Source organism: Bactrocera tryoni, chromosome 2, assembly GCF_016617805.1.
Source record: "Bactrocera tryoni isolate S06 chromosome 2, CSIRO_BtryS06_freeze2, whole genome shotgun sequence".
Taxonomy (NCBI): domain Eukaryota; kingdom Metazoa; phylum Arthropoda; class Insecta; order Diptera; family Tephritidae; genus Bactrocera; species Bactrocera tryoni.
Window position 1 is genome coordinate 17954830 of NC_052500.1, and position 24578 is coordinate 17979407.

At 36.4% G+C, this 24578-nt stretch overlaps 1 protein-coding gene across 1 annotated transcript in view; it reads right to left on the reverse strand.

The window, feature by feature from the left end:
- Positions 1-12301, reverse strand: part of LOC120769727 (proto-oncogene tyrosine-protein kinase receptor Ret) — a 43402-nt gene extending 31101 nt beyond the window's left edge. The window contains exons 1-2 of the mRNA XM_040096874.1: positions 12147-12301; positions 1016-1797 (exon numbers count right to left, since the gene is read on the reverse strand). Coding sequence (XP_039952808.1) covers positions 1016-1130 — 115 coding nt within the window. The 5' untranslated portion in view covers positions 1131-1797; positions 12147-12301. The remainder of the gene's footprint in view (positions 1-1015; positions 1798-12146) is intronic.
- Positions 12302-24578: the final 12277 nt, after the last annotated feature.

The window sequence follows — 24578 nt, forward strand, 5'->3', positions numbered from 1 at the left end:
TACCTCCCGCTTCCACACGCCATCAACAGCTTAAGCGACACCCTAACAGATAAGGGCTTACTCAAACCACCACCCATTGTAGACAAAGAGCTCGAGCTATTCAAAAATCTAGACCAACCACAACTTCGTTCTGGATACTGTAGAGGTTACACAAGACTCTAACCACCTCTATGTTGAAAGAGCACGTTTTCTGGGCCTACCATTAGATGACTTCGATGACAACGTGCCCGATCCTTAACACACAAACGGGGACTTGACAGCCTCTTCAACAATAACAAAACGCGGTCAAAACAAGACTACGCATCCGATTCAGTGCAGTCATGTCGTGTCTTTGTATGTAGTACCATGATAAGTGAAGTTAGAACCAGTATTTGAGATAACATGAAAAGAGATAAAACTTGGAATAGATATGTATATAGACAAGATAATGTAGAAATCCATTCATTTTCTATTTATTTTTTATTTACGAAATTCACTATGCTGTTGAGAAAGGTATACAGCAAGCTCGAAGCCCCTCTTGACAATCATACCGCACAGTTTAAGAAATGTATGGATACATTATTGAACTTTAGAACAATGCTGAAAAGTTAATTTCTCTCTCTACAATGCGTCTTCTGCCCCAAAAACAAAGTATATTATATGTATTAAGTTCCCAAAAGAAAACGACGAAGACCTTCTAGATATCCTATGGATGGCTTAATATGAAAACGAATTGTTTGATTTTTAAACTCACTCATTCGTGATATTTGTACATACATATGTACATAAGTCTCACTTATATTTGTATTTAGGGATTACCTGTATCTGATGATATGATAACTTGTCATGATTGATAATAGAATCATAGAATGACACATGCTCATAAAAAGACATCCAATAAATATTTACACGTATGTATGTATTTACACGGTTACAAACATTCGTCTCCCTACCGTCTTGTGAATTATAGCATATCTCAGCTCGCCACATACTTGTACATACGTATGTAAGTGGTAACAGCAACAAAAATACTCACCATGACAGGTGCTATGACCGACACGAGTCAGGAAGAGCAGCAGCCGCAGAGCAACAATAACCGCAATTAGACTGTCGGCGCATAATCTGCAACGGTAATTCACAGGAACTGGCATGTTGAACGTTTGTGTTTGTATGTTTGTTTGAATTGAGTTTCCCGCAGCGCTGCAGGGTAGCTAAAGGTATATTTACCGCTGTGTTGTTTTGCTCTTTCCTTTCTTTGCTTATCACTTGTTGTCACAGTCACTTTGTCAACTATGCCGCCCTATGACTTCGGAGCATAGAATCGTGCTTTTTACACCGCTACTTCCACATATCTACACATGGCACATAAGAAGAATGTGTAGTTGGTGTAGTTGTTATTGTTAATAATGTTTGCTAGTTGATTGTTTTGTTTATTTGTATTTATTTATTATGTTTTTGTTTGATGTTTTCTTAACTGACTTATTGGTTTTTAAATGCCGCACATTATTGCTCTCATGTAGTTACTTAGTGTTGTTGTTTTTATTATTTTTATTTGCACTTGCTGTTCATGTGGGTGTCGCTTGTTAATTTGTTTGCATTCCAATTACAATTGAACATGTCTTATGCATACATACATACATCCGCATGTGCTTACATATAAATTCTTGTATGGTATTTTACAAATTTGTTGTTGTTGTTTGCTTTCTATTAGTTTTCATTGTTTTTCAAATTGCTCTCCAATATTCTGTTATTATTATTCACTCGCTCACTTGTCACTTCCTCAGTTCTGTTCTCAATTGTCAAAATTCATTCAAAGCACTGCAAAGATTCCAGAAGGTCATGTACATTCTTGTCTAGGCATGTAATACATGTGTGTACATGGTAATTTTTGTTTGCTTGCATAGTTGATAAATAAAGTTTGAACATATTATTAAAGTTTCAATAAAGCAAAAATTTGGTTCAGAGACATTGGTAAAAACAAAGAGGAGAAAAAAACGCAAAATGTTTGCATATTCTTAACAGAAAACAAAAAAGTGTACTTCGGCTGCGCCAAAGCTATAATAACCCACACAGGTACATATATTTTTTACAGCAAAAAAGTGCTATATTCTATAGTTATTCGATCTAAATAATATACATATTTATTCAGAGATTGTAATATTGCCTCGTGCAATTATCCGTGCCAAATTTCGTGAAGTTATTTTATAAAATTAAAAAGTTTTCTATACAAGGACTTGAGTCTGATCGGTCAGTTTGTATCTCAGCTATACATATGCTATGAAGGGTTTACCAACAAGAAACATTTGATGTTAAAGAGAAATATTATATTAATTTTATATTATAATTCCGGAAAAAAGTCAGTCAACATAGTGTTATAACCATCGCTATTGATGGTAACGACATTTCCTGCCCCATTTCGAATTAATAAGACCTCTGGCCCACACGAGGACTTGACTCACCCCTATAGTGACAATTTTTTATGTCGACGAAGCTATTAATCCAGAAATAGGTTTCAACTGAGAAGACGATTTTTCGATAAAAAAAAGCAGTAGCCATTGGAAAACGTGAAGTTGCGTAATAGTCTTGGACTATTTCCAAGTGAAATTTGACATGAGGAAATGGCAAACCTTACCGAACACAATAACGAAATTTGGCACAAATCCGTAAACAAAACATGCCCGCTATGAGCTTTCAAAAACACGTTGTTGTTGTTCTAACGGTTATCTAATCCCCGATAGAATGGTAAGGATTATTTAGTTTGTCGTCGACGTCATCTAACGGGAGGCCCAAGAAACGTGCTGTTTCGAGGGGGTCGGACCAAAAATAAAAGGGTATCAGATGAGTGGGGTTGGTTGGGCATGCAAAGAGGTGGCCAGTGTCATGCGGAGACTCATTGCACGCAGGACATATGTTGAATATGTCGTGGTATATTCTGGATAAGTAGGAGCTTAACCTGCTACAATATCCAGCTCGAAGCTGCGCAAAGGTTTCTCGCGGCCACTCGAGCTCTTCGTCTGTATATCAAAAACACCTCATCCCTATTACTAGACACGTAGTGCACCTTATTGGTGGGAAAACGTGTGCAGACGTCTCTAAAACTGAGGCAGGACTTCGTTTATATACAGAAGGACAGACGGTCAGGCAGACAGATATGGTTAAAACGACTCAGCTCGCCGCGCTGATGATTTATGTATATCATTACATTTTTTTTATAGTTTCTCCGACGCTTCCTTCTGGATTTTACAAATACCGTCACAAACTTAATATACCCTGGAGAGGGTATAAATATATCTATATATTCAATATTTGTTTTGTTCATTTTTTTTTGAAAACAGAATGACCCAAAAAAATAAAATATCTTTGCGAAAAAATAAGTTTTTGTAAATTCTTTTGCAAAATTATATTGTCAAAACCACTAAAAACCGTAAAAACTGTATAGAAAATCAAAGAATATAAAAACCTTGCATACCTCCATACATACCTAAACAAAGACCAATACAATGTGGCGACAATCTTTATTTAACTTTGCTTAACAAACGAGCTGTTCAATTAAAATTGCATTAGCACTTAAGCCTCTGATGAAATGATTCCAAAAAGTAAATCAACAACAACAATTAAATTGCGTAGAAAAGTTTACAACACATTGTCCCTGTATAATCATTAATTCTAGCGTAGATTGCGATCGCACAAAGCAAATAACAAAATACAGAAAATTTGCCGCGCTATGAACTTTCGCCGACTTTGTGATATTATTTCGTAGTGTTCAATTAAATTGGAAGAAGGCCACTGAAGAAGGGTTCGTGAATATGAAGTTGCACATAAGAAGTATTTAAATATTTGTATATAAATGACAGTAGACAATATCTACGCAAGAGATGAAAGAATATCTATACCCTATTGCATTTCATCGGTGCACTTGGCTTTTCAGTCGAAAACTTAAGCTTTTCGAATATTTTAGAAACATAACGTAATGCTTTTGGTAATACTGATTCTTACTAATTAAGATTTTCATCGGTTTGGGTATTCATTTAGATTTTAACGGGATAAACTTAATATCGCTTTATACGTAGGCCTGAACAAAAATACTTATATGTATATGTACTGATAATATTTGGACTTTGGATTTAGAAGTTGATGCAACGTGGACCCTAGATCTTTCCTAGAAAAGTTCTATATATTTTCAAAGCGTAAGTTTGTGCGTAAAATAATTAAAATAAATCCAAAAATATACCAGATCTTTGCTTTACCTATACGTTCTTCAACGTACATATTTTTATTCTGAATTTTTATTGGCTTTCTTAATGTTGTCTACTGAAATCCCCCTTAAAATACTTATGTTATATATAAAAATAAATTACAGTGCATAAAAATCTATTAAATAAACAAAAATATTGTACACATGCTTAAATCAGTTATGGACTTTATCCGCACCCACCTACTAGGTACATACATATGTATGTATATCTACATACATATGCATATATACATACATCTACCTAATTGTATAGGGATTATATATCTCTTTCTATTGACAAGTAACTCAATAATTACCAATCATTCAATCACGCTGTGACGCGTGCTAAGAATCGCCAATCGCCGATATACTCAAATGTTCAAATGTGGTTTTGTGGACAAAAAAAGTCAAGTATCAAAGAGTAAAATCGGATTATGGGATTATAATTTTTTTGAAGTCTGTTCGTGTTCTAGAGCTTAAAGAACTACTCCATCATTGCCACTGAGTAAATAAAGAACGAGAACAGCTTTGAAAGTCAATGATTTTTGGTTTAAATCATATACAAGGAGGGTTCCAAAGTAAACAGAACTTTTTGAATCTAGCGCCCCCTGGTGGCGCCATCTATATACCGACTGATGCATTAGAATCTGATATCTTTATCGATTGTCCAGTGAGAATTTGACATTTCATAGATTGGAAGTGAAGTTATTGCATTTTAAGTGTCAGTATGTTTGTGTTATCGGTGCGAAAATGAGCTTCGAACAAAGAGCCAGCATTAAATTTTGTTTTAAAATTGGTAAAACTTTTACCGAAACGTTTCTACTGATGAAACAAGTTTATGGCGATGATTGCCTATCCCGTAATAGAGTGCACGACTGGTTTCAACAATTTCAAAGTGCTCGTGAGGACATAATTGGCGATCAACATGAGGGCCAATCAAAATCCGTGATCACCGGAAATTCCATCAAAACCGTGTGTGAATTCGTCAAAAATCAGCCGAAATCATCATTGAAATTCATGGAAATGGAATGGAATATCTTCAAAACATCGATTTATCGCATTTTGACCGAACGTTTAGGCTTACTAAAGGTGTGTACACGGTTTGTTCCGCACAAATTGACTGGCGACCAAAAATTGCACAAAATCGTTTCATCGATCGACGCTTGTGACCGATTATTTGACCAAAAATCACGTTTTAACCATTAACCACTCTCCGTATTCACCTGATATGACACTGTGTGACTTCTTACTTTTCGGAAAAATGCATTTGCCCATGAAAAGAAAGGCCATTCAAAAGGCATGTACCGGCATACTGGCGGCCATACCGGCCAACGGCTAAAACACTCGTTCGACATGCTTTTGGACCGTTCAAAAAGCTGTATTGAAGCAGAAGGGGACTATTTTGAATAAAATAAATTGATTTTGCCGAAAAAACCATTTGTTCTGTTTTTTTTTTAAGTCCTGTTTACTTTGGAACGCCTCTTGCAGATAAATATTCTGAACTTGTATGTGACTTTGTGACTTTCTCAAGAACCACAAATTCTGGTTGGTTTCTGTTATGTTATTTTTATTATAAGCGAGCAGCGTTAATAACGTAATGTTGAACATAAGCTGAGTCGGCAGAGTAACCCGTATTATTCTTCTATTATTCTTCTTATTTAACTTTCTATAAAAAAAATCACATTTTAATAACTCAATTTTTCTTCTTCTTTCAGATTTTAAAAGTGGTAAGTGATGACAACACACATATATGTATGCATATATTGTATTTGAAATACGACTACAAGTAAAAATTGCATGAAATAAGTTTATTATCTCGCATATGTGCCACGCATATCACTTTAACGTCTCTATTACTATATCTACGCTACTGTAAATCTTAAAATATCTCATTCCAATGAATCCTCATCAAGCACCTGCTTTAATGCCCCATTACAATCGACTAAGCCTTCATTGAAATTTATGGGTTGGTAGTTGCCACCTAATGTTATACTAAAATAAACACATTGTAACGGTATTATCGCTTTAACTACCCATTATTATGCAGAAATAGAATCATAGAAAAGACAGACCACAAATTAAGTGATATTTAGTGTCGTAACAACAAAAACTAATACCTAAAAGCGGTTTGCAACAATTTTTTGTAGCGCACTTTAAGGCGCGCAAACACGTAGCGGCTAAACAACAATGCCAGTCAACTCAAATGGCACAAAGCCGCAGTTGCATGCTTACACTACTGCATAAAGCTATAATTACGTTTATTGCCATAATGTTATGTGTGTTTAGCCCTTAGTACTTCGGGATCCCGAAAAAACAAAAAAACAGTACTAACAAAAATTAAGCAAGGCACGGTTAATAGTAAAAAAAATATTATTGAAAAATAATAAACCTTAAAATATCGGGATCCCGAAACTCTGAAATCGTCAAAGTATGGGAAAAGAAATAAAACGCGGTCCACAAAATATTATGAAAAACGGTATTAGCAAATATTAAATGTGGTTAAAGTTAAAACTGGCAAAATATTAAAAAATAATTATAATCCCGAAAAAAACGGCATCCCGAAACTTTTCATTTACCAAATTATGGTAAAAGAAGTGAGGCACCGTTAAAATCCGCAGAATATTTTGAAAAATATCAACCCAAGAAAATCGGGACCCCGAAAGAAAACCCATTAATGCCGAAACTCTGAAATTACCTTAATAGTGTAAATTAAATTAAAAAATGATAGAAGTAATAGTAATCCCGAAAAATACGGGATCCCGAAACAACAATCCACTAATCCCGAAATTCCGAAATCAACCAATTACTACAGTAATTAGTTTCTTAACACTCCGCCAATTTAAAAGGCCAACCGTGAAGTCTTATGCGCGTTGATAATTTCATTAAGCCGCGCGAAATATCATCGCAAGAAATTCGGGACCTCAAAAAACAACCCATTAATGCAAAAACTCTGAAAATGTCTTAATAGGGTAAATTAAATTAAAGAATGAGAGAAGTACTAGTAATCCCGAAAGAATAGGGATCCCGAAATAACAAGCCAACAATCCCGAAACTCCGAAATCAACAAATTACTACAGTATTTAATTTCTTAGCACGTCGCCGCGTGTGAAGTCTTATGCGCGTTGATAATTTCATTAACCCGCTGTGAGTTTGTAAAAAAAAATTGCAATTCGCCGAAAGAATCAAAAATACCAACACATCGCGCTGCTAAACAATAACATTGTAACATTTCACGTAGCAACTAGTGCTTTATTTTCAGTCAATTTTGTTTTTATTACGCTTTTTCATTCGTTTCTCTTTCTAAGGCGCTTCTTAAGTTTATTGTACTACAAACTTCATTGTATTTATGTATTTCAAAGTGTACATAGATATTTTAAAGTAAGCAACTCCGGCGCGCAACAAAGTTCGAAGCGTTTTTTGTGCCACACGTTTTCTAAACTCCCAACTATTAGAAGTGTGTATGTACATATGTGTGTGACGCTTGACCGCTCTAAACGTGTTTAAGTGTTGGGCAAATGCTCCAAATGGTCACTTCACCACTTCTAGTATAACTCGCTTAATTTTTAATTACATGCATACATACACTCATACATATGTATGTATGTATATAAGCACATAATTGTAGCCTCAGCTGGCTGTCTCTGCGTCTTTTTTTCACCACTATCCACTTTTCGTCCACTTTTGAGGTGTGTCCCGTCGTTACGCCCCCTCATTTGCTGTAGACGTGAAGTCCGACATGTCCTAGCCGCAGGATAGTTGAATGCTCACTGTTTATTTGGAAATTTCAAACGCTTTTCTGCATACTGATTCGGTCTTAACTTGTCAACGCGTTTTTTTCTTTGTTGTTCTTTGCTGTGTTTGTTGTATCGAGTCTGTTGCTGCTTTTGGTTATTTGAACCGGTTAATTATTATTTTCGTGAATTTGTCCAAAATAATTATGACTCCCAAGGCTTCAGCGTAAATGCAATAAAAAAAGCGAGTGTTTAGTTGTGGCAATAACAAATTATTTCGCAACGATTCCATTGAAGTGCGTTTTGTTGCTGTGGGAATTTGGGAATTTGTGGAACTATACGATTGGGCTTTTGCGGCGTATACGTAACCTCAATTAACTTGATTAATATTATTGCTTGCTAAATTTTAGTTGAAAGTTTTTAGGAAAGGTCGCGAAATTAGAGCATCGAATATTACTATTTTGACTAAAATACTTTTTGTTTATGGCAAACTTTTTTATATCTATTAATTTAAGGGTTATACTTGCAAGTCAAGACAAACTATTTCCTTTGGGAACTTTTTTTGAGAAACATTTTATTTAATGCATAAATAAAAAAACAGTAAATGTACAGAATGTACTTTAATAATCGGCGATTCATCTGGGAAAATTTTTCATTCCCTTGATTCCGTGCCGATCTCCGGGAAGGTCTCTGAAAAAGGGAATCTGGCGGAGATGGAGATTTTTGTGCTTTAAATTATCTTAATTCTAAAAACCACAACAAATCGTTATTACTATGGATATATGTAAGCCATGATCGTAGGACTAGTCAAAATTTTGATTTTTTGCAAAATGACGGATTCCCAAACAAAAAGTTCTTTTTTGTGAAAAAATATACATTTCAAAGTGGCTTCAAAAATCGAAATTAAATAAATTTAAAATATTACATCTTTTATCATTACCTAACGAATATACATATATACAAGAAGGTCATGTAAAAATGTCAGTGTTTAGAAAAAAGCGCGTTTGAAGTTTTAGCAGGGGATTAGACTAAATTAAAAGATTATAAAAAGTACACTCTTTTCTCCGAAACTATATACATATGTATATATACTATAAAAAGTTAGATATGAGTCTAAACTTCAAGACTACATTCTGACCATCTCTACTTTGAGTCCAACAGATCTGAATCCTAGATAGCTTTACGTCCTTAATTAGTATTTTTAGGAATATATTCTTAATTTTTAGAATTTTGTGTTCTCGTCTCAAATGATTGATGAACCTTTGCAAGTCTTCCATGCTTGTCTCACCATATTATCCAGAAAACACTCTAGGAAGTATCCAATTAAATTTCATTGCTTTTGTCAGTTAGGGAGGCATTCTAGTCTAGAGGCATAAGTTTTTATTTATTAACATTACAAGAGTACAGGAAAAGAATAAAAACTAAAAAAACGTTTACTACTTTTTTTACTGTTTCGAAAAAAATCGATTTTTGTTGCTATTTCTAGACTTCAATACCAGCTTAAAAGTGTTTTATAAAGGGTGATCCAAGTATAGGTACTTTTTTCAATAACCTTTTTTTTGAAAGATCACGCATGAGTCGTGTGAAGCAGTCATATTATTTTTGTTCGGTATTGTTTGGCATTTCATCATGGAAAGATTTACACCTGAACAACTTTTACAAATCGTTTAAGTTTATTACGAAAACTTATGATGAACATAATCGACCTACTGAGTGTACTATTTGTCACACCATCTCCCATCTTGAGACCCAGCATTCATTATTGGATAATATTCGACCATATAGACCACGTCCAGCACGCAGTGAAGAAAATATAGCAGCCGTAGCTGAGAGTGTACACGAAGACTGTGCAGAGTTAATCGACGCCGACGCAACTCGGTCTGACGTGTGGAACAACATAGCGAATTTTACGCCGAGATCTTAAATTGAAAGCGTACAAAATGCAGCTTGTACAAGAATCGAAGTCCCACGACCTTTTCGAGCGACTTCGCTTCGGTCTATGGCTTCTTAAAAAGTTCCAAGAAGAACCGACGTTTTCGAGCCAATATTTGTTCAGCGATGAGCCCCATTTCTGGCTCAATGGGTATGTGAACAAACAAAATTGGCACATTTGAGATGAAGAGCTTCCTGAATAGATTCAAGAGCAGCCATTTCATCTAGAAAAAACAACGGTTTGATAATGTTTGTGGACCGGTGGCATCATCGGTGCTTCAAAACTGATGCCGGTGAGATCGTAACAGTCATAGGCGACCGCTATTGTGCCTGGATAACCGACTATTTGATGCCTGAAATTAAAGCTCGTGATCTCGTTGACATTTGGCTTCAACAAGACGTCGCCACTTCCCGCACATCGCATCAATCAATGGATTTATTGGGAAAACACTTCGTTGAGCAGATAATTTCAAGTTTTGGGCCAGTCGATATTCCACCAAGATTGTGTGATATCACACCCTTAAATTTTTTCCTGTAGGGATATGTAAAGTCTAAAGTCTATGCTTACAATATCGCTTTGATTCAGGTTTTGGAGTAAACCAACACGCGTGTCAGTCGCCAGTTACCAAGTCGAAAAGCTCGTCATCGAAAACTAGACTAAACGGAAAGACCATCTGAGACCTGCGTCCTACATTTGAAAGAGATAATCTTCTAAAATGAAGTGCCAAAGAATGTTTTTTTGAATGTGTTGTTTCTCTAAAAAAATAGGGAACCTCGAAATGGATCACCCTTTATTATTACAGTTATAAAGTGAGAGCAATCAATTATTATTTACAATGTAAATAGTTTATTTAAATTATTCTAAAGTTTTATCACTTCTTCCACGTTCTAATAAGACAAATGTAAATCTTAAAAATTTAATTTGCTCTCTTAAAGTAATAACAGTTATTATAATCAAGTAAAAACGGTTATAAGATAATGATGAATATTTAATTAGTTCATATTGAAGTTTATCCTGTTTTATTTGATATCTTATGTGGAAAATAAATTAACTTTATTAAAATATTGCACTTGCACCTTGAAAGATAATTTTTAGACTAGACAAAAAGTATTTTGCCTTGAGAAATATCTGCTTTTGGGTGTTCTGATAAATTTCGTTCCGATAAATTATCGAGGTCGACCAAACGACAATCTTTGGTTTTTCTTTAACTGTTAAAAATGCGAGTGTATGAAGAATTGAAAATATGTGTTTTGGAAATTTGGAAGAAAAGCTTAGAAAAATGTTTCTAAAATATATAATTAATATTACAATAATTAATTAGAAATAGTTTATTTATTTATTAATACAAATATAAAAAAAGAATTTGATGTTTGATTAAGAATACGAAAAGACTTTTTCGACTACCCAATATACATCGTATTTTTGTACTTGTTGTACATATACTTAATAGAATATTTTTTTTAATCCCTTTATTCTTTTCGTAAAAATATTTCATAAATCATTAGAACTTATTTTTTTGGTTTTAAACATTATTTTATGTTTGTTGTAACAGAAAATTATATTTCTTAATTTAATATATGTATGTATGTACAATAATTATTATCAAAAATCAAATTATAGTAATTTTTTTAAATTTTTAAAATAAGTTTGATTTAATTATTGTTTTTTTTTTTATATATTATAATAAAAATGTATTAATGTTTTATTTTCTGTTGCGATTTATTTAATAATTATAAATTGTTATGAACTTATTATGTCTTGATTTTACATGAGCAGCTTAAAAAGTTTATTTGTTGTAGCTTTATAATTATTTAACATAATTTTGATACACTTTGCAAATATTTTAAGTTTTTAAAAATATTTTTTTGGTTATTACACGTAATTAGTTTTCTTGATTCTTTATGAAAATATTACAGCTATAATATTTTTTAACAATATTTTACATTTTAACATTTAAGTATAGTTTTTTTAACATTTAAATTTTTTTATAATTTTTTATAATTTTTACTAATTTTTTTAATTTTTATATATTTTTACTTTTTTCAAAAAATTTTATATTCACTTATAACAATTAATTTCGCATTGAAGTCATACTTTTTCACACATATTCGCTGGTATTTATGAAAAAAAAAATGTTTCAAGCAACTCAGTTATCACTTAATTATATTTTTAAAATAATCCACTGCCCCTACAAGCATTCAACAAACATTTTAAATTAATGCACTGAGTTTTGAATATTTTTGGTTTTAAAATTTCGTGTTATTTTTACCTTACACCCCACACAACAAGCTATTCACATTTCAACATTTATTCAATAATAGTTAATTTCACCAAATTCGCACTTAACGCGTATCCGCAATATCACTCAGTCCGTTATAATCGTAACCGAAATCATGCATCCGTATTTATTCGCGTCTACTTCCGTGCACTAGCGCTGTTCGTAGCGAAATGATGTTGCCACCGCTCAGCCAACATTTTGTGGTATATTTCGCTCAACTGAACCGCGGCGCTTGCTCCAATGTCTGTCTTTTGCGACTCAGCGCTATGTTGTAGGCGACGTCACAACTAGCTAATAGCAGCGAGAGTCAAACAATGCGACTCGTGCCGTGCGTGGCTGTCAGCAGCTGGTGGTTGGGCTATCAACCACCCTCGCACTATCTTTACTACTGCTGCTGCTGCTGCGAAGCGCGTCACGTCATCGCATCGCTCCAGTGTCTGTCTGGCAGCGGTGTGTCGTTGCCGGCATTGTTGCTACTCTGCGTGTATTTCGTTGCCAACGCCAACGTTCCCCCCGTTGCTAATCGCTGATATTCATTTGTTGTTTTGTATGCGTCTGCAATCAGCACCCTTATCATTTTTTCATGCGGTGAGTCAATCATATCCTGTTAGTTTAAATCTATTTCTCTATTTTGCTTATAGAAGGATTTGCTCTGTTGATATCAAAGTCATAAATTAACATTTGTCATAAGTATGCATTCGATAAGTTTTATCCTTGTAACTGTAAACAATCAGCAGTGGCCACTCATCACACACTTCCTATGAATAATAAATGTGGCTGCTTTTTCTTCAAGATTAGGTAATGGTTTTAAGTGAAGCGCCACAGCCACTTTGTGAACGAAAATGAACTTTATGATGGAACTATTACTAAAATTTCATCTGCTGCGCTAGTTGCAAAGAGATTTTTAAGCTAGCCTTAATATTTTAGAGTCCACGACTTCACGGGACTCGTGCCGTCCACCTTATAATTGAACAAGCAATTGGGATAGGCTCCAAAATTTGCTCTGCTTCGCTAGTTGCAAAGAGATTTCTAAGTTAGCGTTCGTACATTAGGGGTCAGAGATGACCACTTTGTATGTCAGAGTTAGTGTGAACAAAATAAGGAGCAAAGTACAGTCTGTAGCGATAAGTATATACACTTTTACCAGGTTCTAGAAGCTCATAATATATCGAAACACTTCTGATCATACCAAAAGCAGAGCATTGCCTCTTTACTGAATCGATCTGTTTTTGCAGTCGATGTTGATGGTTGTCCCGGATTAACCCATGATTTTCTCAGTTAAGAATTCTTAAAATAAATCTCTTTTTCATCGCTCACTTCATACCGGTACACCTTGACTAAGGCTGGATGAGTGGACGGTACGGTTAAAGGAGAATTGAACTTTTAGGAACAACAGATCTCTATCTCTCTCTCTCTCTGTCTGTCTTAGCTCGAATAGGTTGGTTGGCAAAAACAAAGTATTTGATATTACTGGTTCATTGAAGGCTACCGGTTAGTCAAATAATAAACACAAGCACATCCTTGAACTCTGCTATATACGCATAGGTTATTATACCCTGAACAGCGTAGATAGTTGGGTACAAAATTTGTAACACCTAGCAGGAAACATCGGACGACCAATTTGACCAAATTACTAATCAAAATTAATATAAAGATCTCCATAAACGATATGTGTTTCTTATAAAGTTGAGAGTTGGTCAAGGAGGGCCTAACCCCGCTATCAATAACTTAGAGTGTCTTTGTGATAAGACTGGTATGGAATCGGAATTGTAGGAAATTGTAAAGCTGATGAGCTATGAAAGGCACCCTAGAACCGCTATCGCTATAGAATGGGAGCGGGTCGGTGCTCCTGTATCCTCTTGTGTTCTATTACTGGAAAGCTGGCCGTGGCGGAAGCTTGGCCAGCGCTGAGCCCCCATCGTTACATGCGCTGTTTCAAAAGCCTTTTGGCCCAAGATCGATCGAAAGAGATCTATTGATCTCTTTGCCCTCAGTAAAGCTAACTTCTCCCTAGTTTCGGGGCTTTTAACAGGCCATTGCCCTATTGGCGTCCATGCTGTAATGCTATGAATCTTACCAGATGAGGTGGAAACAACTCAGCACTTCCTTATTGACTGTCCCGCGATTGGAAGTTCAAGGCTTAAACACTTGAAAGCGCATACCTTCAGACATCCCACCGAACTGGCGGGAAAGGAAATTAAACGCCTGTGCTAATTTTTTGGTATTAGCTACTAAGCGTTTTGCTAATTTATAAGTTTAAACACAGGAGTTATTCTTTTCTATGGCTTCACAAAGGACTAAATATAGCAGGCCACTTACGATCTCTCTAGATCAGCCATCTATCCTAACCTAACCTTATAAATTCGACTGGGAGGCTTTTTATATCAAAGAATGTCGCTTGTGAAGCATTTTTCCTTTTCAGATTTAGTTACACATACATACATTTGCTATAAAAAATCCGTCCGTCGAGGGTATAATAGCTTCGGTGCAGCCAAAGTTTACGTTTTGTTTCTATTTTTGTTAAAATTTTGAAAATATCCTTGAACTCACTTTTCAATAGAATCACAGTTACAAATACCATTTTGCACTTTATGAATTTTCATATTTGATTTTACACATACATACTATATACATATGTACCATATATGTATAGGTATACATATTTATAATATATATTTGGTAGAATGCATCATGGCCCATATAGAGTATCCCCATCCATAGGATGTCATTCATAAAGTGTTGGCGACATACTTGTACTTGAGTTCTTTTATTGCAAACGCAAATATAGACACACACATACACACTTACTCACACATTTCTATACCACACACATTCACATTTCATTGGCCTGTGCTCATACTCGTGTCTACAATTATTCTTGTGGCATGTATAACGCGTATTTTAGTACCAACGATTTATATAAAACAAGTCAACAAGTGTGGAATGTGAAAATTTATGAGCGAAAAATATATGGGTCTCCACTATGCGTGGCAAACAGCGTCGCAGGACATCATAATAACGCCGAGCGACAAATGGTAATAGTGACATTCCTTTGCTTGCTCTCGGATTCTTTTACGTATTCGCATTTAATTGCACTTTTACTTAAACTGGAGCAAAAATAGGTGAAGGGCGGGTGTGCAGCCGGTCGGTCGCTGCGTTGTCCGGAGGGGCGTGTGCCGCTTGAGGAAGTGGCGGGTGTAAATGCTTAGCTTTAGTCGCAGCATAATTGCAGGAAAAACATAAAATATTAATTACACATTGTTGGTGGCATTAGAAATAATTTGCCAACATAGAGCGTGGAATTTTTCTAATTTACTTTTGCAACAACAACTAACGTTGAAAATAGTAGTGTATTAGTAGAATTGTCCCTACAAAGCATACATCCGCGATATTACTATTTTTTTAAATGAATGCAATCGCAGCATATCTCTTTTATGAATGTATGTGTATGTATGTGGGTTAGATGGTTGTTTCTCTAAGAAGGCGGGTGTATCATACTTCTTCTTCTATATTGGCGTAGACACCGCTTACGCAGTGATAACCGAGTTAACAACAGCACGTCAGTCGTTCTTCCTTTTCGATGTTTCGCTTCAATTGGAAATTCCAAGAGTAGCCAGGTTCTTCTTCACCTAGTCTTTCCAACGGGGTGGGGTCTTCTTCTGCTTCCCCCCGGCGGGTAGTAACACCTGTTGGCAAGCGTTATTCTGCGTTGGACTTCGAGGCTTACGATGTTGTTGGTGTTAATGTTGGGAGACGAAATTATCTACGACTTAGAAGTTATGCCTGTCAACAGTTATGTGTGAGCCAAGCCGCGAATGCGAGGACTATTTGCTTGATGACAGGAGATATTTCGCCTGGCCCTCGTTCATTACCAGACCCAATTGCTTCGGTTTCTTTTCTAATCTGGAGAAAGCAGATCTAAAGACGCGGTTGTTGAGGCCAATTATATCAATATCTCTATAGCCCGAATTATTTTCTGCAGGAGTAGATTTAAGAAGTCGCACGATAGAGAGTTGCCTAGTCTGAAACCTCGTTTGGTATCGAAGGGCTCGGAGAGATCCATCCCAATCCTGACGGAGCTTTTGATATTGCTCAACGTCAGTTTACACGGCCGTATTTGTTTTGCAGGCATAGCGCCATAAAGGCAGCTCCTTTTCGTGCTGTCAAAGGCTTATTCCTTCTTATACAAATGGCATTTGCTATAATTTTGAACCTTACCGCACGAATCTCGATCGGATAGTGGGTAACTAAAACTCCGACAATTTTTGAAAGGTAACTGAAGGTTTTGATAAAAATGCTCTAGTAACTCAACCTTCAAAGATCGAATTTCTAAGCTTCCGGTAATCCAAGTTTCGATTCAATTTAAACCTAGACAACTTCCTATGGCAGCTTAATTATATTCTTGGCAGATCCGAAAGTCAGTCTCAAAAAGGAAATACAGTTACTTTGGTTCTAACTGCCTGAAAATTAAAGTCAATATCGCGAGATTCAGCGAGTAGACTGTTCCTTATAAATTTTTGAGCACCAAATTGTGGTTATCTATAATAACAGGTCCCGGAATAAGAGCCACCAGTCTAAGGTCTCACTATTTCAGATAGCTACCTCGGATCAAAGCCAAATTTATTCTAATGTACTAATTTTCAAATATAAAGCATTATCCTCAAATTCAAAGTAGTGATGGTTTTATAGGCTCTTGTTGAGTACGATGGTGTCTATTTCTCGAGCGTACCTTGTGTTTTTGTATCTGTTTTAATTCGGTCATCAAGTCGAGACCGAAAGTTCTTCCACATTTTATTGAACACATACAAAGATTGGATTTTTATTGCAATAATTGTTTAAGTGGGGACCTCCAACCGTTGTTAGATCCATAAGCCCTAAAAATTCCTTCAGTTGCAGGGAAAGAGCCTACGAAGCTTGTTTCCAACGATCAGAACTACAAGAATCAGAAGTGTAGTCAATCAACAAAAATCCACAAGCAAAAGACATTCCTCTTTTTCTGTATTAGAAGACCAACTATTCAAGACACATACATTGTCTGTAAAACCCGTGGAATGCAAATGCGGCCAATACCCCATGTAATGGAATCCAATGCTGAGTGTCTGAAAATTGTTTTTATGTTTTTTTCTAAAACACATTCCCCACTCTAAACCGTGGTGTAGTTCATTCTTGAACTTTGGGGATGTTTTGGTTTCCAAAGCATTTTTCTAAATCCAAGAAACAACAACAACAATAATCAACCGCGAAAAGTACAAAAGTGTTTGTAAGCACACCCAGTTCTGTTTTATTTTTGGGTTCGCCTAACAGTAGACAACAAAAATGCAGTGCCAGTGCAGGGTGGAAAGCCCGTTTCCAATCTAAGCGGCAGCTATGTACATATATTGCCTTTCAATACTTTGCGGGATATTGAGTGGTTTACTTTCTTTTTATATTGGTAATTCGAAGGCGCGCTCCCCTCGATGGAATGCGACGAAGCTTTCACTATTTGAGGCAGCTTAGTCGTGGTTGGGGATAATTAGCATATTAAAATCCCTTTGCAATGTAGTGCCGGTTTCGGTTGTTTTTTTTTTGCTTCGACCTACCACTTGTAGGAAGCGTAGCGTGTTTCGGAACCAATTGTATTTATGTACAACAAAATGTTGAAAAATTGAGGTTTAGTAGATTGAATTTTGTTGAGTGTGAGATATTGTGGCCTTCCACATAGTTTTTTATTCTAAGAATAAGATTTATATTGGCTATTTTCTACAGAGTATTCAGTTGCAGTTTTATATTGCATTTAAACTTAATAGCTCTAAAGAAACCCCTTCAAAATGACGGCTTTTACATCTTTTCAAAATGTGGATCAATCTTTCTTTGTGATGGGAGAGCGGCATTGGTAGCACACAGCAGGAATGAGTCCCGCCAAGCTACTACTGGGAGAGTACAATCTTGCAATTTTTAAAGATATGATCAACCTCCCCAAAACGAATTCCGCCTCCTTGTCGTGCTCTATAAAGGACACCGTAGGCTCAGGAAGCACTTGTCCAACATGGTCATAGTTTCTTGCACAAACTGCCGGTTTTGCGACATAGAACAGGAAACTCCAGAATTTGCCCAGCAATTTGTAGAAGCAGGCTCAAGGCTTTAGATTCCATCTACGTGGACAGGAATCACATCACCTCAGTGCCGCCCAGCAAGCTCCTGGAATTGTTCAGAATGCTGGACCTTTGTGACCATATGTTATATAAAAGAATACACAATAGATCATAGGTCGCAGTGCAGAGCCTCAATTTTCTATCTATCTATTTTTTCCTTACATTTCGGGTTCTATTGTTCTCTAATAAATTTTAATATCCCGCAAACTTTAAGCTGCCTTCGTACTTACGGAACTTTTCTCATATCAGAAATATCGGAGGTCAAACAATTTTACGTGAAGCACGACCGCTATAACTTTAGTTTTTGTTTGGGCTTAAAGCTGAAACCAGAACTGGCATCTCAGCCGGTCAGCATTCATTCGAAAATTTATTTTAAAATTATATAGTAACAAGCTTTACTTAGCCGCCTTATTGCAGTAAAATACGCAATTAGTCGCTAAATGTCGATGTGGAGGCGTCTAGAAGGTGTCATTACTTAGCCGCTTAAAAATAAATGTGAATTAAGACACATTTATACCACGTAAATGGTCGTAATACATCCCACTGGTCCCTAAATTCATTACCACCTATTCCCATAGGTGATTTCAGCAAATTACTGTCTACTTCGGCTGTCATATCATTTGACTTAACCCTTAATTAGTTGTGTGGACGTCCGGTGCAGAAGTTGTGTGGCCCTAGCTGATTTAAAAATATTCTTCGTTACACCATAAAAATGCTGATAAAATTCGAGTAAGAAGAATCTAACGATCCAAACATATGTAGGTCAGGATTGGAAAAGCCGATAGTCGCTACGTAAACCTTTAAACTGTATAATTTGTAGTATTTAATTAAGCTGTTGTAGCCCACAATTTCCTTTTACAACCTGAAGTAAAGATGAAATTGGTTAAGAATGCATTATCACTTAGGTAGCTTAGCTTAGTTCGACTCTAACACGGATTATTTTTTGTGGAAGTTCTAAAAAAATAACTAAATTGCTAAGAAGTAATAGACTTCCTCCGAGGCTATTGTTCTCTATTCATTGGGGGGGCGTTTTTTACGTGGAGAATCCCAAACCCAGCGCACAACCCTGGGATGGGATGGTCTGTCTTCTCACTTTATCTCGCCTTCAAACGGATGTTCTTTTGCTACACAGAGGATGCTTGGTCGAAGACCAGAAGTCGTGAGCTGCTTGAGCCATAAGTAAAAGAATCGTGTCTGCTCATTCCCAAGTGAATGACGCTCAGAGAACTTTCCTCACTTACGCCATCTTCTACACATGACTTCATCCTCCTTTAGAATTTGTCGTGATCCGAATTTAGATCTACTATTTGGCAGTGAGTCACTCATCTTCTCCACAGGACTACAATGATCGCCTCATATGTCCGCAAACAACCGAATAACTTTTACTAAAGTCGAATATAAACTCTCTCAGCTTACCTAAGGGTTAATGACACATTTTAATTAGTAGATTAGATAATAATACACTTTTATGCACACAGTTTATACAAAATAGACAGCTAATGTTTGTTGCTTCTGCTAAATGAGCAGGGGATGCGAGTATAGAAATACACCCTGTAGGAAATTTCATATCTTTGTATATTTTTGTATTGAATATGAAAACATTCTTTCCTTAAAAGACATTTTAAGGTGATTGCCATGTTCTACAACAGAAAGTGTACATATATTTCGAAATAACTTACCGAAATACCTAAAAAAATCTGACAAATTTCTTTTAAATTGGGCGGGAATTCCAATATAATTTACTTTACTGAAGCTTGCAGAATTTCCGTAATTTTCCCAAAATCGACCAAACACCGACTTGGTATGCTGAGAGGAGAAAAAAGGGTTAATACGGCTGTCCTTAGTCCACTTAAATTCAGCTAGCAATTTAATTAAGGACAATACGAAATTATTTCGTGGAATTCCCAATTGAGAAATCGAAGCTTCAAAAGAATTAGAAGGTATTTTAGGACGAAGGAAAAACAATTGCTGAAATACTCCGAAAAGGGCTTATCGAAGTTTGTAACATCCAGAAAGAAACGTGGAATACCCTATAGTATATATAAATGATCGTTTTGGCGAGCTGAGCCGCTTTAGCTATATACAAGTATGTACGTCTGTCTTTATATACGCGAACTAGCCCCTCAGTTTGTGAAATATTAAACTGCTCACGTTCTTTTCTCTCCAAGAAGGTGCCCATTTTTTGGAATTGCCTACATCTGACTACTTCAGGATACAGCTGCTATATAAACTGATCGATCAAAGTCAAGTTCTTGTATGGAACATTTTTTATTGTCCAATTATCTTCACGAAGTTCGGCAATTAATAATTTTCAAGGAAACGCTAGAGTCTTCAAATGAAATGTTCAAATCTGGGTTGGTATTGCAGATTTGTTTTAAAAAGTGCGCATGGTTCACCCTCTAGTAAGTTTAATGTACATATCACTTAAACCATTCATGCAATAATAATAAAATTCGCTCAGGGGAAATCCTTTTAACACCTCCACTGACTCTGTGAAAATGGGTGAATTTGGATCATAACTCCGACAAGTCCCCATATAATGGTTTTGTTAAAAACTATATGGTTTTTCAAGGAGAGCGCTACAAAAGTTTTTTTTTTAATAAAACCAAAACGGTTTGGAATATCAATGAAATTCTTTATTCCTGTGAAAGTACATTGGATGCCATTATGTATGAAACTCGATTTTTTTTGCATGGACACCACGGGCACGCTTGCAGAAGTCCAGACGCTAAACCCAATTTTGGGCGGTTTTCTGGCATAAGTCAGCGGATACTGCTGCAATTTCACGCTCGATATTCGTACGAAGTTCCATACTCATAAACTAAGACTTGACGTAGCCTCAGAGGAAATAGTCTAACGGCGTCAAATCGCACGACTGAGGCGGCCAATTGACTGGGCCATTTCTTGAGATAAATCGGCTGTGACATTCGCTGTGTGGCTTGTGGCGCCGTCCTGTTGGAACCACATATTGTCCAAGTTCATATCATCCAATTCGGGCCAAAAATATTCAGTTATCATTGAGCGGTAGCGCTTCCCATTCATAGTAACGTGCCGGTCTTGATCATCAGGAAAGAAGTACGGCCTAATGACGCCACCGGCCTATAAACCGCACCAAACCATAATTTTTTCGAGATGCAATAGGAACTCATGGAGTATGTGTGGATTGCTGTCTGACCAATAACACATATTTTGCTTATTGACGTAGCCATTCAGTCAGAAATGAGCCTCATCGCTGAAGATGATTTTTTGATGAAAATCCGGATCATTTTCAAGTTGTTACTCAGCCCGTTTCACGTTTCTGGTGGTCAAGCGGCTTCAGTTCTTGCATCAATTTGATCTTGTAATGATGTAGGCCAAGATCTTTTCACAATGACGTCATAGAGATGTCCAACCCTTGAGAACTACGTGTGAGAGACTGACTTCTCGACACTACGGGCAGTTCTTTGTCTCACTGGCACGGGAATATTTTGTACTGTGGATTCAAATTTGTCTACTAGACGCTCAATTGTTGTTCTGATGACGAATAAGCAACAACTTGAAAATGATCCGGGAGTGGTACTACCACTATTTAGCTGAAATCCTGATTAGTATACGAATAAGTCATGACGTAATATGCCTACAGATATTTCCTCAACTTTCCTACAGGGTATTCATATATGTATACATATATTTGCAAGTGCATATCTGTTTACACCTTCGAACAGGTGGCATATGTCTGTTTGTGTGTTTAACATATTCACAGAAGTTTTTGGCAGTTTTAGGTCAAACTTGTGCCCAAATCTACAATAATGAGAAGTTAGTGGGAAATTCATCAAACTACTTATGACTTTGGTGTTTATTAATTGAGTTACACGCCGACTACGCATGCACATAGATATTTGCATGTATGTATATGTAGTTAATTGTGTGGTAAAAAGGATTAATTAACAGCGTGTCACTTTATTTACATATTAAACGACAACACTTAGTTGTGTCATACAAAAGTAAACAACATAGATACATACAATGTAATGCAAGGGTCACCTGTAACCCAATGAATTTGAGGGGGTAATAACAAGTAGCAAGTGCGATAAAAAATAAGTTTGATTGAATATATCTATAGTTTAATGGGTGCATAATTGAGTAGATAATATATATGTAAACATGTATTACAATATAATAAATATGTATTACAATGAGATTACAGCAAAGGTAAATGTTTACATATACTCAACACTTCACTTGTTAAAAAAACAAAAAATGTGTTGTAATATAATTTTTATTCGAGTTGTTTCACTTTTTGTTTCAAAAGTCCACGAACTCATTGCCACATTTACTAATCTATTTGTGCACCGCGTTTATTAAGTATTTAATACTGTCCTACTATCGCTTCGGCCTGTCCTTTTTTAACTCGGCCAATGACATGCCCACCGAAATGCATTCTATCAAAAATTCGCTACATTGCCTGCGAAAAGTCAAACAACACCCACTTATAGCGCATTGCATACAAATCGATCAATCTGCCATCCGCTGGGATTTACAGTTTAATTATTTAACGGTCAAACAATGTGGCGGGCGCGCGCCTTTTAAACTAACAGTGTTTTTGTTTTCGTAGTGCCAGGTTTTTTCTTTTGCGACGTGCTTTTTGTTTTGCTCAACCGTTTCGAGTACAGAGTTCGAGTCAGCTGTGTATCGTGAATCAGGTGAAATGATGCAATGTTGACAAACAACATTAAACGCGCTCCTTGCTGTACTTTTTTCTGTATTTTTTTGTTCGGAGGGCGTTGTACTTTACACAGTTCGTCACAGGAACTAGGCAACATTAACAGCTGAGTAAAAGCGTATTGAATTACTAAAAGCAGTCAGTAAAATGGTTTACTGCTTTAAAACCGGAAGAGGTTTTTAGACTTAAATTGACTTACGAAGGCGTTCTGATAACAACTTAGCCTCACCGTCCGGTCTCGTAATTTTGTTTTGACCGCGTTTGAAAGTATGTAGGCGGGTCTGAGGATAGCAAAATAGCGATACGTAGGTTGCTATATATATTTTTGGCCTAATAATGTACATATTTTTTTTTATTTTTTTTGTCGATTGCTGTTTTGTTTCGGGCTCATACCCATAGATCCATGATTCGTCACCTGTGACGATCTTGTAAACGTCTTTTGAAGCACCGCGATCGTATTTTTTCAGCATTTCTTTACACCAATCCACACGAGCCTTTTTTTGAGCGATTGTCAAATTGTGCGGGATCCAACGAGAACAAACCTTTTTTACGGCTAGGTGTTCATGCAATATCGAATGTATGCTGGTGGGAGAAAGCATAGGCATGCCTCTATCTGAAGGTATGTTACATGACGGTCTTGCATTATCAGTTCACGTACGGCATCGATGTTTTCTGGCACAACGGCTGTTTTTGGACGACCTTCACGGAATTCGTCTTTGAGCGAGCGTCGGCCACGATTGAATTCGATGTACCGGATTTTCACAGTGCTATAGGATGGTGCTTCATAGCCATACAAAGATTTTCCATTTTTTCCAGATTTTCCAAGATTCCATTTTTTTTTTTGCCGGGAAATTATTTAATTCCCTGTAAATAAAACAATTCACGATTAAATGACAAAACGTTATGAGTGATGTTTTGCTAAAAAATGTCAAACTTTCCAATGGAAACGTCAGATTGCACCTGGCAACACTTAGTGTTGCCCTAGGCCAGAATATATATAGCAGCCCTCGTATCGGTCTGTGATTCTACACTATTTGGAAAAAAGTTGCGCAGTTAACTCAGAGAGTGCTTGTACGGTGACTGTTCTGCTTCAATGGGAGCCCCAAAAATTACTTTAATGAGCAAAGCACCAATTGAATGAGTCATGGGTTATATGCTCTATGAGATATGTCGGCGCTAAAGGTGGGGAATTTACTTTTCCCGAAGATGGAAATGAGAGATCACATCACAGTTACGTTTTATGCTGTTTAGGCGCAATCCGAAAGTGTTTCTGTATTGTTTCACGACCGAGGAAAAACGTGTACCTCCTTGTTCGCATTATGGAGTAAGAAAGAGTGGACTTCACTCGCGGAATCTGCTCCGAAGAAGGCGAGTTCTGTTCTAAGGGCCAGAACGGCGATGATTGATCTAATCAGAGATTTTGAACCTCAAGTTAGAACTAGCCGTTTATTCCACATTGATGCATGTGTGACTCATCTAAGATAAAGTTATTAAACATGGGGCATATTTCGCAACAAGATTGAAGTTTTTATTTAGTATTTGCTGAACGCGGCGCGGCTACGTCTCAGATGGTCCATCTCTTGAGTCCAA